We start from the raw sequence: 17,863 nt of genomic DNA on the forward strand, positions 1-17,863 counted from the left end.
ATGCCATTCTTTTGGAAGAGTTATTTGCATACCTTATATGATAGAATTTTTAAGCTGTAAGGGATACCACCTAGCATCTGGTCCAAACCCCTTAGTTTACAGACATCCAGCTTGAGTGTTTTATGATATGTTTTAGCCTTGGAGGCCCAGGCAGGACTGGAAACTCACTGTCTTGATTCCTAGTTTCGTATTTTTTTCCATTACCCTTAGTAGTTACTTTACCAGAAGGTATTTGGAATTAAATATTTTCAAATATTTGTTTGATGAAATGTTTAAGGTTCATATATACTAGCATTATGTAGCAGGATAGAACAGATAGTTTGTCTGGTACAGAGACAATAAACTTTGTGCAATTATTTACTTTCTTTATCTCTGTTTTCTTAATCTATTATTATCCAGATAAGATCAGTTAAAAATAACAGGACCTTAGTTTCTTTTTTATGAATATCTTTAGAGCTGTCTTTCTTAGTGTTCATGGAAATAATCAAAAGAGACTGTATGTATTTCTACCACATGGTGCTAGAAGTAGGGTTATATGTTTTTCCATTCTTCTTATGAAATAAAATATAGTCCCAGTGCCACTATTAGTAAAGGAGTCATTTGAATGTTTAGTAATGTACTTCTGTACAATTCAGGATTTGTTGTTAAATTTGATTTTCTACTAACTTTTTTTATCTGCTCTTTTTTCTATTTTAATAATAAAGACCCAACATTGCTCGACATAATTGAGAAATGAGACTTTCCTAAAGCTTATTTTATTTCACTTGTTAAATATTACTGGGGGGCAGCAGGCAGGCACAGCCGGGGAAGGCACTGGTGGAGGTGGGGGGCCATGCCCAGCATAGCTCGTGGGCCAGTGCAGTGATGCTCAGGTACATGGTGGTTGGCGACTGGGCGGCGGGCAAGATGTGCCTACCCATGAATTATGCCAACCACGCCTTCCTGGAGGATTACATGCCTGCCATCTTCACCTGCTACGCAGTCAGTGTCACCTTAGGGGACTACTAGTACCTCCTGGTTCTGTATGACACGGCCAAACAGAAAGATTAAGAGCAGACAAGAAGACTGTGATCATCTGAGGCTTTTATCTTATCCGATGGCTGATGTCCTCCATGTATGCTTCTCTGTGGTAAATGTAGCCTCATTTCAAAATGTGAAAGAGGAGTGGGTAACAGAACTTAAGGAATACACACTAAATATACCTGTTGTATTAATAGGAACTCAGATTTCCAAGGTGACTCCAAAACTATAGCAAGACTGAAAGATATGAAAGACGAACCTATGTCTGGAGCAAGGGTGGAAACTAGCAAAAGAAATGAGAGCAGGGACTTCCCTGGTGGCACAGTGGTTAAGAATCCACCTGCCAATGCAGGGTTAAACCACGGGTTTAAGCCCTGGTCCGGGAAGATCCCACATGCCTCAGAGCAGCTAAGCCCAAGCACCACAACTACTGGGCCTGCGCTCTACAGCCCGCGCACCACAACTACTGAGGCCACGTGCCACAACTACTGAAATCCGCATGCCTAGAGCCCATGCTCCACAGCAAGAGAAGCCACTGCAATGAGAAGCCCGCACACCACAACGAAGAGCAGCCCCCACTCGCCACAACTAGAGAAAACCTGCGCGAGGCAACCAAGATCCAATGCAGCCAAAAAATTAATTAATTAATTAATTAATTAATTAATTTTTTTTAAAAAAAAAAGAAATGGGAGCATGCTGCTATGTGGAATGTTCACCTTTAATCCATCAGGGATTGAAGTGTTTGGTGAGGCTGTCACAGCCATTTTAACTCCAAAGAAACACACAGTTAAAAAAAAACATAGGATCAAGATGTATAAACTTGTTTGATTACATGAGAAACATCTCTAGTGGCCAAGAAAACGGTCCATTTCTCTCAGAAAGCATATGAAATGCTACAGCTATACCCAGACCTCTTATAAATATTGAAGCAGTTTAAAACTTGACAGAGATTTTTTTAAAACCCTGTCATCAGAATTCTATAAAATTCATTAAGGATGTTTCCCTAAGGTCGAAAAAGCAGCAAATGTGTCTGAAGCCATAATCTATTCTAAATAACTTTATTTCAACTAGAAAGTACCATCTCTCTGGGGTTTCATAGTTTAAAAAGCTACAATCACACCATGTTAACTATGTGAAAAACAGTGCTATAAATATAACTGCCTGGCTTAGACCATCCATACTTCTGCATAGTCCTTATGGAATCTGCACAAAGAAGCATCTTCTCCCTTTGCTCCAATTAATTGTTCTTGTATGTAAGTTGCTTTCTCTTTTAGTATATCCAGAGTGTTGAAATAACAAGGCCAACCACGTAGCCAAAGGTCACTCCAAGCCTACAAGAGATGGGCCATCCCTGAGGGGAACATGTATAAGATCAAAGAAGAACAAAAGTTTTATTATCACTTGAGCCAGAAGTTAAGTGAAACCTAAATATTTCTATATTAAAGCTTGATGTGCTTTCTTCAAGAATACCAGAAGTGTAATAAAGTCATAATTGCATTTATTATGAAAACTGAAAATGTATACATTTTAGTTAATGAGCATTAAATACCTGTAACAAGAGTTCTGTCAAAAAATAAAATAATTACTAAGACATTTCTTTTTGTTTCACCTTATATTAATTGGTAATAATCCTGCCACTAACCAAAAGAAGTACCCTTAATAACTCTTTGGCTGAGTACTGATCTGCACCTACATGGGGTTAAATTCCATAAGGAAAGAACCGCCAGAAATTAGTAGCCTCCACACCAGAATGGGAATCATCCACAGTCCTGCCAGCCAGAATGGAAAAACCTCCTAATAATGTGGGGTATCAGGGGGAATTATCAGGAGAATCATATCTTAGTAGTGGAGTTTACTGAGTCCTAAAGTCTTCCTGAATCTGCTCTAACACAACTTAAAAGCAAACCTGGAAGGGATCAAACTGATCTCAAGTAACTACATGCCAGAAAAACATCCAATACTCTTTAAAGGAATACAAAAAATCTAGTACTCACGAAAGTAAACTTCATGTATATTAGTTTTCTGGGGCCGTCATATCAAATTACCACAAACATGGTGTGGCTTAAAACAACAGAAATGTATTCTTTCACTGTCCTGGAGGGCAGAATTCTGAAATCAAGTTAAGCAAGTAGGAAGCAGAGGGAAGGGGGTGGGAGCCAGATGCTTCATTGGCTGCAGGCCGGCGCAGAGAAGTTCCCTGACAATTATGGACCCAGCAGAAGCTGTGTTGGAGGAGAAAGTGCTCAAGTGTATGACTTATTCAGCATAGCTTGTTGAATGACTTGGGGTCATTATGAATATTGATTTTTGGATTGCATCACGGATAACATTGCAAGGAACATCTGCTGCTGAATAGTACAGTGGTTAATGTTCCTTCGGTACAATGGTTTCAGGAACCGCTGAGAATTCTAGAGAGACAACTGTAATAATGAAAAATCTCTCAGAAGATAATGCAAAAAGGAATTCCCCTAAATGTCTTATAACAGCCTGACAGACTCTGCTTAAACCAAGAAATAGTATCTGGCAAGCACTGCTATGAACACCAAAAACTACGTCAAAAAAATAAAAAGCTTGCCAGTGGCACTTCCACCACGAATGATTGTGCCCAAGCAACGCGGCAAGCTTTGAGAAAAGGAAGGAACTCTCTTTCAAATATGTGAATAGTGGTCAAATGTGACCAAGTGGATTTTGTGGAACATTTTATTTCCCAGACCTATCATTACCAACATGGGCACGTGGGGACATAAACACATATTTTTAAACTTACGTCTAAAAAGAAAGATTACTGAAAGATTTCATAACTGCCCTGTCAGCTCAAGATCTGGATCATAGTACTGAGGATGTTCTGTCATACCCACGTGCCAGACCACCGTGTGCACAGAAGGGTACATTGTAGAAGATACTTCTCAAGAGAATGGTCAAACAGATTTTCTGTGACAAAACCTACCAAAATAAGGGGAAAATAGAAATGGTATTAGTTCAAAACAAACCTCTGCATGGGACTGTGTCTTCCATCACTTGAGGAATAGAGCTCCCAATGGAGCTTTACTTTATCCTAAAACAGCGAGATGACAATGAAATCTAATTGGAGACGGGGAAGACGTGACTTATGCAAAATCCACTACCAAAATAAAACAAGCAGAGTTTACTGTGTGTACTGTGTTGCTCAGAAGAGAGTAATGGTCTTCAAATGATGAGAATATTTTGATAAAAACACACACTGGAATACCAGCAGATTCTCATGAGCCGTGTGGATTTTGTCACGTGCCTTCAGTATGATGAGAGAATGGTCACAGCTCCACTGCTGCCAACCTGTGGGCTGTTGGCACGTGAAACACGCTGACTCCTCATTGTGAAGCTGTTTTGCGCCTAAATGTCAGTAATGGTGTGGTGGTGACAAAGCAAGACTGCTTTGGGGGGTGTAGTCTCCCTCCTAAGGATGGTAGTTGTGGAGTTTGGTGACAAGGACATTATTTCTACATCAGGAGATAGCATTATGAGAGTGTAGAACACAGTACCGTACGTCGGGAAGGACCTAAGATGGATGCAAGTGAGGCATTGCCCGTTTGCAGTACCGTAAGAGGCTGGTAACACGTGATTCCCCTGACACCGTCAGGTTGTGAGGCTGTATTATGTATTGGTCTGACAGGTCTGCTGTAACAAATACCATAGACCGGGTGACTTAAACAACAGAAGTTTATTCGCTCACGGTTCTGGAGGCTGGAAGTCCAAGATCAAGTATCCGGCCAGGTTGGTTCCTTCTGAGGCCTCTCTTGTTGCCATGCAGACAGTCACCTTCTCGCTGTGCCCTGAAGCGGCCTTTTCCTCTGTGCACGTATGCTCCTGGTAGCTCTTCCTCTTTTTATAGGAACACCAGGATGAAGAACAGTGAGAACAAATCCCCACGCAGGTTCTCGGACTGGGTTTCAGGTGTCGGGAAAGGGGTGCAGTGGGGCCTGCAGGTGACCCAGGGGAGCTAATCTTCTCAGCACAGCCAGCTGCCCAAGTTCTCCTGTCCAAAAATGTGTCTTGTCTTTCATGAGTGATTAGGATCTCCTGTCCCTCCTCCCTTCCTCTCTGCTGCTTCTTTCCCATGTTTGATCCTAGGTAAAGATGGCCTATAAATGTATTTCATAGAAAAAAAGAAAAAATGAAAGAAAAAAACACGAGTTTAAATCCTGATTCTACCACTTAGTAGTTTACTTTAGACAAGTTACTAGATTTCTCTGTGTATCAAATTTCTCATGTGTAAAATTGAAATAAGAATTTCTGCCCTCACAGGATTGTCACAAAGGTTGAGTAAGATAACTCACATAAGCAACTAGCAAGGGACCCAGAACATGGCAGGCGCTCAGAACATTTTTATTGGCTTTCCTGTTCTGTGATAGTGCCATGCAGGAGAATACAGAAGAGGTTTGGAGAAGGAAGAATGCAGGGGAAAAGTTAAAAGTTCCACTTTTACATAAGTGAGTTGGCATCAATATACTGAGAGTTATAAAAGATTTGTAAATTTTAAACAACGTCCTGCATAGCATGTTGTAAACTAGGGACTGTGCTAAGCAGTGCAGTAAGAATTGTATTTTTCCCACTTAAATTAAATTATCATTACTGCCCTTATATTGTATAGTGACAGCAGTTAATTCCAGATTTATCCATTAAAGTCTTCTGGTTAATGTGTTAATAAAGATTTTAAATTAATTTCAAGGCACCACAGAGAGTTTTGAGAACTGTTATGGAATTCCTTGCTTGCTTCCCGTCGCCCGTATTCTGAGTCTGAACCTTTCAGCGTGTATGATCTGGCGCCTACTGACTCTTGAAGCCTCAGCTTCTCCCACCTTCTATCTAGACTCTTACCTCTAATGCCAGGCTCCCACCATATTGAGCTATTTGGGGTTTCTCTTCCCTGGACGCTCACACATGGGGTGCAGTCTGCCTGAGACACACTTTCCATCTCTTCAGCTGGCTATTTCCTGATTATCCTGCATTCTTCTGCAAAGCCTAAGCAAGGTACCCCTTCTAGAAATTATCCTGTTTATCACTGTATGTTCAGTCCCTAACACAGTACCAGGTACATTAGGATTTCAGTAAATACTTGTTAAGTGAATAAATCAGTACTCAGCCTAAATGCAGAGGGCTGCAATGATAATTTTCCATTACGTATGTAGTCGTACAACCTGTAAATTTTCAAATTCCATTTACATAGGAAAAAAAGTAGAAGTAGTTTATTCTTTCGTGTATGTATTATGTCCTACTTTATACACTGCATCACATCTAAAATGGGTTGAGGTCTGCTTCCTTCTTGTAACTGCTGTAAGGGATTTGTAGATTACCGTGCAGCCATTCATTTTGAATTTGGTTTTTCAAAAGAAAAAATATATGTAGTGACTACTGTAACAAAACAGAGAAAGAGGATTCTCATAGAAGGGTTTTTCCTCTTAAATTTGTATAAGCTTATAAAGGTATTTTTAAAGGTAGGGGAAGATTTAGATTATTCATATAAAACACCCCAATAATGGTATTTGTATAGAAATACATCTCAAAAAGAGACATTAACAATAAACCCAAGTGATCACAATGAAATTATGTAAACTGGTTGTTCCATTGAATTTTTCCTTTTTGTAAAAGTGTCGACGTTCTGAAGAATTTTTTTTTTTCAGATGCGTCTGCTTAGCACAGGGAATGGGACCAAAGGTAGAATGAAACAATTCTAAGAAAGTGAATGATGTGTGAGCTTTTTTTTATTTGCCTCACAAGTAATTTACTTTAAAAAAAATTAACATCTGCTATTTTGAAGCTAATCTTAGTGTATTGAATGATCTTAACCATTTCTCAATCCCACAGTCTTTTTATCTTGCTTCTCCTGCTGCGTTCCCACCACCCCTGATCCCATTAGCAAACCTTGAGACAGCCTCAGACTCACCAAAGTACTGCTTTGGTTTCAGCTGCTCTTCTGCAAGAGGAAGTGAATGTTGGGGGTTTTCTCTGTGGTACAGTTGTGATAAAGCTGTGGTGGTCTTATCTCTCTCTTAGGTAGTGGCCCTTTATGACTACACAGCGAATCGATCAGATGAACTAACCATCCATCGCGGAGACATTATCCGAGTGTTTTTCAAAGATAATGAAGACTGGTGGTATGGCAGCAGAGGAAAGGGACAGGAAGGTTACTTTCCAGCTAATCATGTGGCTAGCGAAAGTAAGTTTTATGCTCCCTTCCTGGTTTACTAATATGGTATAACTGATAGTCCAAGATTTTATCATTTTCTACGCTTTAACTTGCTGTCTTGTTACTTTTGCATACACTTACCAATGGGTATTGCTCTTCATTCTCATGTTGCAAAAAAAATAAAAGGGGAGGGGGGCATTAGTACATTGAAAAGCTATTACATTCTGAGATTGGAATATCTACTTCATGGACTTCCCATCCCAGGGGACCTGCGCATCTAGCTACCACCCTTCTTCAGTCCCTTTTCCTGATGCTCACACACTGATGTCACCTCTCCTCTTGCCACAGAGACTCCTCAGTTGACAGGCACCTAAGAACCTCTAGCCCCCAGCTCCCATTCTTTTTACCTTGTATCCCCAGGCCTAGCTGGTACCTGCTCAAAGAAAACTGCAATAGATTGTTCCATTCTCAAGTAAATTAAGCCCTCATTTGTGAAAGGAAAAAGAAAGGAGCTCGAGAAGAAGTTCTAAATCTGAGTTTCTGAAAGCTGTAGATTTGCTTCCAGGCCTTGAGAGGAGAAAATAGAACTAACACAGAGAGTTTGAAAATTAGAGTTCAAAGACTGAAGAAAGGGGAGGAGTATAGCAGTGCTTCTTCAGAAGAACTCTTCCCATCAGCCGTTAACTTGGTGTATGGTAGGAAAAGCACGATGCCCAGCGGTCAGGAGAACTGACTGCTAATCCTAGCTTGACCACTAATAGTGATATGCCTCCGTTTCCTCCCATGGAACAAGGGAGCTGAGCTCCATCATCTCTAAGCTTTCTTCCAGAAACACTAAAATCGTATAGTTCCGATTTAAAAATATAGTAGAGGCAGCCTTGAGAACACGCTACGTTTTGAATGTTTATTGTTAAGTCTTTTGTTTCTGCAAAGTAATTATTATAAGTAGTAGTTGGTTTTCAGGCTAGTCTGTGAAACCCCATTCAACCCAAACTATGGTTGAACAGAAATACGATTGATTTCTCACCTAAGTTCTGAACTTTGAAGGGAAAAGAGATGAAGAAAAGGAGAAAGAATTTCTTCCATGAATCCTGGGTGCTGGGCCAGACCCAGACAAAATTATTTCTCTCGGGCCACCTTCCAGGTCTGCACCCGGCCCTTCCCAGGGCTCCCTCCCCAAGAGCTCTAGATCTCACTGCAGCTCCTTCCCCAGCTTATCTGCCGCTTTCAGCAGACTCCTCCCCTCCAAAGCACTAAGTGTCTCGAAAATGACCCATTTATTTCTCTCTCATAACAAATTCTTAATTTCCTCTGTGCCAGGGTTTTATTCTCTGAGCAATAAATGACTAATAGCTCTTAAACTGTATCTGAGGTACAGTTTTATGTTTAAAGGAGGACGCAGACTTGAGAAAAGTTAAGGCAGTGTGGAAGGAAGAAATCTGGGGACAGGTTAATTCCCAGTCATCTCCCGTAGACTCAGCACTTCTCACTTCCAGCTCATCTCGGATACCCAGGCTATGTCATCCCAGATACGTATACCCAGATACGTCATCCCCTCCCAGTGACGGCTTCTCTGGGGCCAGCAGCCGGAGCTCTGCAGCGGTAGCTTCTGTTTTTAAATCAGGAGCTGCCTGCACAGTCTTAGTCATTCTGGGGTATATCTGTCATTTTAACTAGATACTACAGTCTGTTGTTTCTTTCAGATACAAGTGGAAACTTGACAGTATAAAAAGATTGTGTATTTCCAGGCAAAATGGTGTTATGTGCTAACTTTAGAATCTAGTTAGTTTGCAGAAATTACCTGTTAGGCTTGCAAATATTGAGAGGCTATAGATGTTTGATCCACAGGAGATTAAAGATTCAATAAAATTTGGTTTTCTTCCATAAGAACCAAAGTGGGACTTCTGAAGCATACTGCAGTGACCATGGTTGGTGGCCGAGTACAGAAATCAATTCCGTGTCTCAGGCGGTGGCCATCCTTCAGTTGCCGTAACTCCTTATTGTACCCCAGAATAGTTGATGGTTTCTTTGGGCATCAGTCACTGCTTGTTGAAAAAGCTTTTGCAAAAGCCAGAACAAACAAAAATTTGTCAGAAAACCTGAGAATACGATCGAATTCTCAGTTCTTCAGGGGTTCTTTTCCTCTCCGTTTATCCTACTTTTTACCTGAATTTAACAAAAACTCACCTTCCCAGTTTTAACATTAGAGAAAAAATGACTGTCAGCAGCATATTCCGCTCTGAAAATAGTAGGAGAAATTGTCCTTTATCTTTATCTGAAGCCAGATATGCAAAGCAAATGATCTAAGGGATTGTGTGTGTGTGTGTGTGTGTGTGTGTGTGTGTGTGTGTGTACATGCTATACATGCATAATCTCTATCAACTGTTTAGTTGAAAGCCATGTCCTTTAAGAGAATGACACAATAGAAGACATCGGTACCCTGTTATCACAAAGGACATTCCCTTTGTATCTTAAGACACTGGAAAGGAAAACTTGATCAATTTCCTTAATCACATCTAACATTTCCAGTAAGAGATAAAGAAACCCAGTGATAAAATCCACCCCCACACACAGCCCATTAATGTAGCTCATAATTTTAGAATTTCGATCAGGTGTATTTTATCACTTTGTCTCAATTCAGAGTTGCCCAAGTCATTTAACCAAAACAGATTTCCTTTTTAGCCCTTTAAAATTCCCACATAACTTTTTAGATTCAACACCATGTGTAGATTAAGTAGATTATACAGATTATAATCTTATCAGAATCTTAGATCCAACACTGAGTGGATCCTGTGTCATGTATAGTCCCAGCCCTGTGCTTACTTGTTTCATACCATCTTCACAAATTATCCTTTATCCACACCTCCGCCTGGCAAAATCCTCCCTATTTTTCAGTCTGACACACCTACCACTTTTTCCGTTAAGCATTTGCTAGCCCCACATCAGAACTTGTCTTTGTTATTCTCTCTCTTCAGAATAATATCAGTCTGTTTTATATTACAGTTAATTGTGAACATATCTGTCTCTGACCAGATTGTAAGCTCCTTGAGAGCAAAGACTGTCTTTGGTCATCTTCGTATCTCCTCCAGTGGTACCTAGCTGATGACCCTGCATATAGCAGGTTCTTGGTAAATGTGTATTAAGATAAAATAGGCATCTGCATGACCACATACATAGTAAGTGAAAATGACACTTTCTGCATTTCTGAAATCCTGCTGATCAAAACTTGCCAATCATAAGTTGTGTTCTTTGGATAAGGAATGTGTAAGACTACAAATCACCTTAACAGTAAGTGCTGGGTAGCTTGTTGTTACACCAAGGAAGTGTGATTATCGGTGTGTTTAGTTTCCTGTCTGCCCCCCATTGCTGTTTTGCCCCGTGGAACGGTGCTCCTCGATTTGATTGCATGAATTCTTTGTTCAATTCCAGCACTCTATCGAGAACAGCCTCCAGAGGTAAAGGAGCGATCCCCTCCTTTAACCCCTAAGGAAAAAGCCAAAATGGAAAAAGCTCTTTCAGCTCCACAAAAGGTAAATGTTTGCAAGACTATGTATTCCATGTACTTTGATTTTCACTCTCTCTGGATGAAATATTACTTTATTTTTCATGTTTATATCCTTCATTTGTTTACATTATTATTTCTTCTAATATTGGCACCAACATTTTGAAATATATAAGGCAAATATTATTATAGCCATTTTCCAGGTAAGGAAACTGAGGAGGTTCAGAGAGATTAAAATAAACCCCAAGTCACAGCCCAAGTGATGGGACGAGAACCCAAAGTAGAGCTTGTGACTTTAAGTGTGACGCTATTTCCACTCTCCATGTTTCTGTACCTGTGATACTGACACTGTCCTCAGCCCCACCTGAGGGGTCCACATTTATGCTAACAATGACTGGGGCTCATAGACTAAAGATGTCCTGTCTTCCTGGATCATTCCTCTTACTTGCTAGGAATTTTAAATGCTTTCAGGTTAAAATAAATACGGATCTATTATTAGCCAGAGAAATGTCATGTTTTTTCACCCTGTGCCATCCGCTCCCTCAAGGATATCAGGCAGAATTCTGATGTTGGTAGTGCTTTGGTAGAAAAATTTATAAGCACTGTACCACCATATCTATCGCCTTATTTAACTTATTTTATTATGTGACATTAGCTCTTGCCTTAGACTGAATAACTTCAGTTCTTTTTGACTCCATGAACTAGCAGGCATATATTTTTCTTTTTCTTTCTTTTTTTTTTTTTTTTTTTTAACAAATACCGTGTCGAGATAGAGTTTTTTGACAGTTGAACCTGTCATGTATCATCCTGCCATTCATTCTGTATTTGTAGAGTGCTTACTTCCCTGCTAAGCACACTATTAGTCCTCACTGAAACGAGACTGAGTAGTCAATGCACCTGCCCTTGAGGAGCCTACAGGCTGGTAGGTGAGACTCCTACAAGCACGTGATTCCAGCAGACTATGGTAGGAACTGTCACGAAGATCTGTGCATGATGCTTTGGACACACACAGGAAGAAACACTCTAAATCTTCCCCAGGGAGTCCAGGAAGAGTTCCCAGAGGAGGTCATGCTTGAGCTGAGGCTTATAGGATGAAAAAGTATGTGTTAGGTAGATAATCGTAGGAAAAAACATTCTAGCAAAGGGAATAACTTGAGTAAGGTGTGGTATAGGATGGTTGTGTTTGGGGAGCATGGGGTCTGATGGAAAGAAGGATAAGAGAAATACAGGAGCCAGGCCTAGCGTGCTCTGCTCAGATGCTTAGACTGTAGCCTTCAGAGAGAGGGGATCCCCGGAGAAGGTAACCCGGGGAGTGACATGTACAGATTTACAGGATGAAAATACCATTCTAGTGGTAGCACGGTGGTTGAGTTAGAGGTAGCTGAGACCTGGGGCAGGGAAATTGGTTAGGAATCCATTGAAATAAAATACAAAAGCCTGAACTAGTGCAGATGTGGAGGATAGGGGTCATAAGGTAAAACTGACAGGATTTTGTGATTGATTGGATGCGATTAGCAAAGTTGGAATCTAGGCTTGTGCAAAGGGCCCTGACTTTATTATACAACTGCATGGATATGGTACCACAGAAATAATAAAAGAGCAAGGAAGATCTGGGGAGATAGAGACAGGGAATGGTGGGAGTAGGATGTGATGAGTTGTTTTAGATATCTTGATTTGTTAGTGGTGTCTGTAGGGCTCCCAGGTAGAAATATTCACTAGGGGGCCAGAAATTCAGGATTGGAATTTGAGAGAACATAGGGCTTCAGAATAAAACGGGAGGAGTTAATGTATCCATTGTATTACATCAGGAAAGTTGAAGCTTGTAATGAAGGAGATAGCACAGGAAAGAGAGTTCTGAGAGGAGGCGGCCAAGGACAGAATCCCAATTGAACACTTACTGGTATTCAATATCTAAGGGACAGTCAGGTGAAGGGAAGAAGATGAAGAAAGAGTAATCAAAGGGGAAGGAAAGAAGTGGCCTGGAAGCCAGGGGAAAATAGAGGTTCAAGGAGGGTACAGACGGGAGTGTCAGAAACAGGCAGTTAGTTAGGGTCTCAGCATGTGGTCATCAGGAGGATCCTGACACCTTTGCACCAGTGTCACGGATTCATACTAGTATGAGGAGGATCGAAGAGTAGAATGGGCCTCAGCAAGTGAACTCGTGGAAGTCATTCCCAGAGCCTCTTCACTTGAAGGAAAAAAAAAAAAAAAGTCAAGCAGTGGCTGGAGGGGAGACCTGGTTCCAGGAATGACTTTTTAAATATTGGAATGACATAAAATGATACCCTAAGGAGTCAAAGCCAGTGGGACAGGTTCACGTTAAAGGTAGATAAAGAAAGCACACATGGATCTTAGAGAAAACAGGAGGTTTTTATTGGGAAGACAGGTTGATAGATTAGTCTTGGATTAGAGCAGTGCTTCTCCACTGAGGTGATTTTGTCGTGCAGGAGACATTTGGCAATGCCTGGAGAAATTTTTGCAGATATCTGCAAGGAGAGGGGTACTACTGGCATCTAATGGGTAGAGGTCACAGATGTTGCTAAACATCCTAGAATGCCCAGGACAGCCCCCTCAGCGAAGGATTGGATTGTCTGGCTGTGTTGAGCATAGAGCATCACCCCCCGCCCCCCGCACCGAGACAGGTAAATGTGGAAGAGGATGCAGGTAAGTTGATAGCGTGGAAGTCTCGAAATTGAGGATATCTTCATGTTCTCCAAAACTGAAAGGAAGGTCCACTTGAAATGTGAGGGTCCTAGGAGTGAGATAGGAAGAAGAGTAGTGACTGTGAGAATACCTGTAAGGACAGCAGGAGCAGGGGCTCATGGGGGACATATAAGGAGATTCCTGAGTAGTTCTGGGAGCTGCTATTTGGATGCCATAAAAATCCAGGTGACGTCATTCTGGATTGAATGTGCAGTTGGGTTTTTCCTCAGTAGCGCTTAGCATCTTGGGCCCAGCAGTGGAGAAGGCAGATTTAGTCGGATGCATAACTGGAGCTGTTGTGGGGGTGTGATGGGGAAGAAGAGGATAAGAGGCTCAGTAGCACTGGTCAGACAAGTCACTGGAGTGACACACCATGGAGGGTCACCCGGACCGGAAAAGACATGCAATCGGGAGAAGACCGACAGACTTAGAAAGCAGGGTTCTCTGCAAGCTTGCAGCAAGCCACCCACGCCCCAGTGGCAGCAGGAAAGTGTCAAACAGGAAAGCAGTTAACAAACTGGAGCTATGGCCTGTAAAGCCAGATAAAGCTAGACGGGCTTGAGCTCCTTAAGTCATACCATTAACTTAAACCTAATTCTTTGGAGAAGAGGAGCCATGATTACCTTCCCATCTATGGAGACGATACCGATGTACTATGCAGATCAAGAAGGCAGGAACTCATTAAAGGACTTTGTAAGCCAACTTTTCACGACGGTGTGAACTGCTGCAGTGGGGGCTCGCCTGTAATTCCAGGTTTTTCTCTCACTAGCTGAAAATAAAGTGGTTTATTTGCTTGGTTCCAAAAAAAAAAAAAAAAATTCTGTAAAGCCAGAAATTCTTTTGCTTATTTAATATTATGTATCAGATGTCAAGCAGCCCAAAGTTATGGTAAATCCACAGAGTTGTGTATAAGAGCTGGAGTGAAATCAAAGGACGTGTTATTAGAATTGAGCTGGTCAAGGAATTAGGACCCAGAGTATCGGGCAGCTTGTTCTCTTGGACATTAAAATTCAAGGATGGTTTGCAGGAGTTGGGGTGAAGAGGACACAGGTGAACCAGGAGCTGAAGTTCTTAATTCTTGTGTTAGAGCAGATGTCTCAACCTTGGCTTCACATTGAAGTCACATGAGAAATTTTTTAAAATAAATAAATAAATGCCTGTCTCCACACCCACAAATTGATTTAAGTGGGTTGGAATGGGACCTTGGCATGGGTAGATTGCAAAAGCTTTCCAGGTGATTGTAATGTACAGCCAGCATTGAGAACCATTGTGTTAGAGTGACCACAAGGTCCAAAGGTAACAGCTGCAAAGATAAATAGAGGGTGTTATAGCCAATGTCAAGGCACCCAAGGAGGAGCACTCTTCAAGTATAATGGCCTAAAATCAGCAGCGGAGAGCTAAGAGGTGGCCAGTATTAATTCCAGCCCCCGTGGTTCACGGTTGGGTTATGTGTGAATGAACAGCTTATGCTGCAAAGAACTGAAACAAAAACAATTCTTGGTAAAACTCCAGTTTCAAATCCAGCAAGGATTTATGGTGATGGTTGCCTATAACAGTATGGGACTACAAGGGATACAGTTGAAAGGACTGGCATGAAATTTGGCTGTGGGCAAATGTCGCGTGTGTATTAGTATCCATTGTTTGGAATTCACCAGATTTAAGAATTTAGGAAGATGCTAATATAAATTTAACCTAAAGACATATAATGCGATGAAAGCATTTATAACATCGGCGTAGAGTCATTGTGACAGCTAACAAGATTTGTAGTCTATGTCAGGAACTGTGTGAGATGCTATGAAAGACACAGCCTTTACTTGTAGTGGCTTACTGGCTTACTGGTATTCCCAACTCTGCATCCTGCTGACCTTTGAAATTAGGATTACCTACCCCCCACCTTTGTATGTTCCTGTCTAACAGCCTTGAGCTCATTCTGCCTCAGCCAGAGGAGATATAAGGAGCTCTGTCAGTGTCTTTCTGGCTGCCTCTTCCTGACACGCCTGTGTTCCTATGGATGGAAACCTCTTACCTGCTTCTAAGACTCCCCAGTTCTCACTGCCTGTGACACTGCTCTGCTTAGCAGAACTCGCTGCATCATAGTCTTAGTTTAGACTGTAATCGATTTTTTAATTCTCTGTGCCTTTTCTTCTCACAGACTGATCTCAATGCTTGAAATAGACCTTTATATTCATATCCCAACAGACAATTCTTCAGATATCCAACTTGACCCTTGAGGTCTGCTTCAGGCTATCCCAATTCTGCCCAAACCCTAATTCTAATAGATCTCAAAGAACTTGTAGATATGCAAGTAAAACATTTAAAAACATAAAATAGGTAAAGCAAGGAAGTTGCAGAGGATAAGAATACATTTAGGGAAGGGAGTAGAAAAGTTCTCATGGAGAAGATGGGGCTCGAATAAGGCTTTAAGTTTTAAGATGCAAGGATTTCTTTTGTTGAAGAACGTGATTTGATCTGCTTTATCTGAATCCATGTGTTAAAATAGAATCTTACATATATGTATTTATCTTTACATGTGGAATGTACCACATGTATAGTTAGACAGTGTTTTACTTCCCTGTGGGAGAAAGTGTAAAGAATGACCTACACGTATGTAACAAGTCCCTGGGAAAAGTTAATGTCATCCCAGGTAACCAAAATGCCTTGGGTACACTCTTGAGTCATGACACAAACAGCCAGCCCTTCAGAAATGTGTAACTGGGCTTCCTTAGCACCTGGCATAATTGTATTTCTTCAGTTTAGTTTCTCTATCAGAATATGTTATGGTTTGATTTTTATCAAGATCCTGCCTTATAAACCTACCACAAATTCTATCAGATGTTTAATTTCATGTGCAAGTTTTATTTTTATTATCATATATAAGTTTTTAAAAAAAAAAAAAAAGAAGGGCATGAAAAGTGATCTGTGATAAGTGACTAGAATTGGGGCGTGGGAGGGGTGGGTCCTAAGTTCGTAGAATTATAGAATTGATGACATGGAAGGAACCTTAGAGATCAACCCTGGTGATTCTAGTCAGCTCCTTCACTTTGTAGATGAGGAAATCAAGGTAGATCCAGGAAGGTTATAAGGGGTTTGTTCAGAATGACCCTCCTGGTTGGAGCTCGGCCTCCATGGCTCTCAGGCCGGTGCCCTTTTTCCTCTACCACCTAGTCAGCAACACAGGTAGACAGCTGTTACCTGCACAGCCAGCCACGTTTTGCTTTTTTACGTCCCTGTTTTATGTTTGTTTCACTGTACCCTTTCTTCATGTGGAGGTCTTTAGAATTGTATTGTCTATACTTCTTAAAGAAAAAGGGAAAGAAACCTCAGTAGTTTTTTTTTCTTTTTTAAATTATTTCTATTCAAACTATAGAAGAAGAAGTAAAATTATACCTTTTGGCAGCTGCTGAATCTTCTAAGTCCTTCCAAGTGGAACACACCTGATCTGTCGCTAAACGTACCAGCTACCTTCTAACATTTCGTCTGGGTCATTGAAGTGTCAGCGGGAGATGCCAGCATTTGGCTTCTCCACTGCAAGAGGAGGGGACGGGCCTTGTTCGTTACTCTCCACAGTTGGCTAGAGAATCCCCAGACAAATTAACCTGTGCCACAGGGGTATAGGAGAACGTTTTCCTCAAGCTCATTCCAGAACATTTTTATCACAGTGTGCTGTAAATTTGCATCCCATAAAAGGAAAAATATTGCTGCTATCAGGGAGGAAAGAACCTCAGAAGGTTTGGGAAAAAAGAAGTGCTGACAGTCTTAGTTTATTTGTGTTTGTATCATGGACCATTTCTTTTTTAGGCTCTTTATTTTTGATAGCTTAAGCATTAATCTGTAGCATTCATTTATTCGGGGAGGAAAATTGTCGTTCAAGTTCCTTGTATAGGGCTTCCCTGGTGGCTCAGTGGTTGAGAGTCTGCCTGCTACTGCAGGGGACACGGGTTCAAGCCCTGATCTGGGAGGATCCCACATGCCGTGGAGCAACTAGGCCCGTGAGCCACAACTACTGATCCTGCGCGTCTGGAGCCTGTGCTCCGCAACAAGAGAGCCCGTGATCGTGAGAGGCCCGAGCACCGCGATGAAGAGTGGCCCCCGCTCGCCACAACTAGAGAAAGCCCTCGCACAGAAACGAAGACACAACACAGCAAAAATAAATTAATTAATTTTTTTAAAAGAAGTTTTTTGTATAAAAATTTTAATTACTTTGAGGATTTACTATAAAAGTAATATACTTTTTTTTTCCTTCATTGGAGTATAATTGCTTTACAATGGTGTGTTAGTTGCTGCTTTGTAACAAAGTGAATCAGCTATACATTTACATATATCCCCATATCTCCTCCCTCTTGCGTCTCCCTCCCACCCTCCCTATCCCACCCCTCTAGGTGGTCACAAAGCACCGAGCTGATCTCCCTGTGCTATGCGGCTGCTTCCCACTAGCTATCTGTTTTACATTTGGTAGTGTATATATGTCCATGCCA

General features: G+C 41.2%; 1 protein-coding gene across 13 annotated transcripts in view; it reads left to right on the forward strand.

Moving 5' to 3' along the window:
* AHI1 (Abelson helper integration site 1) overlaps positions 1 to 17,863 on the forward strand; it is a 194,821-nt gene that overhangs the window by 145,607 nt on the left and 31,351 nt on the right. For 8 of the 13 annotated variants that reach the window (XR_003681424.2, XR_003681426.2, XR_003681425.2 and 5 more), the window contains 2 exons: positions 7,051 to 7,213; positions 10,613 to 10,713. Coding sequence is in view for 8 of the 13 variants with exons in the window: in XM_024122533.3 (XP_023978301.1) it covers positions 7,051 to 7,213; positions 10,613 to 10,713 (264 nt within the window). In the remaining 5 variants the exon portion in view is untranslated. Of the gene's footprint in view, positions 1 to 1,217; positions 1,611 to 7,050; positions 7,214 to 10,612; positions 10,714 to 16,755; positions 17,750 to 17,863 lie in introns of those variants that run through there. The other 5 variants (XM_024122534.3, XM_024122535.3, XM_024122532.3 and 2 more) reach the window with 4 other exon arrangements.

The sequence above is a fragment of the Physeter macrocephalus genome, chromosome 10 (genome assembly GCF_002837175.3).
Source record: "Physeter macrocephalus isolate SW-GA chromosome 10, ASM283717v5, whole genome shotgun sequence".
Classification (NCBI taxonomy): Eukaryota; Metazoa; Chordata; class Mammalia; order Artiodactyla; family Physeteridae; genus Physeter; species Physeter macrocephalus.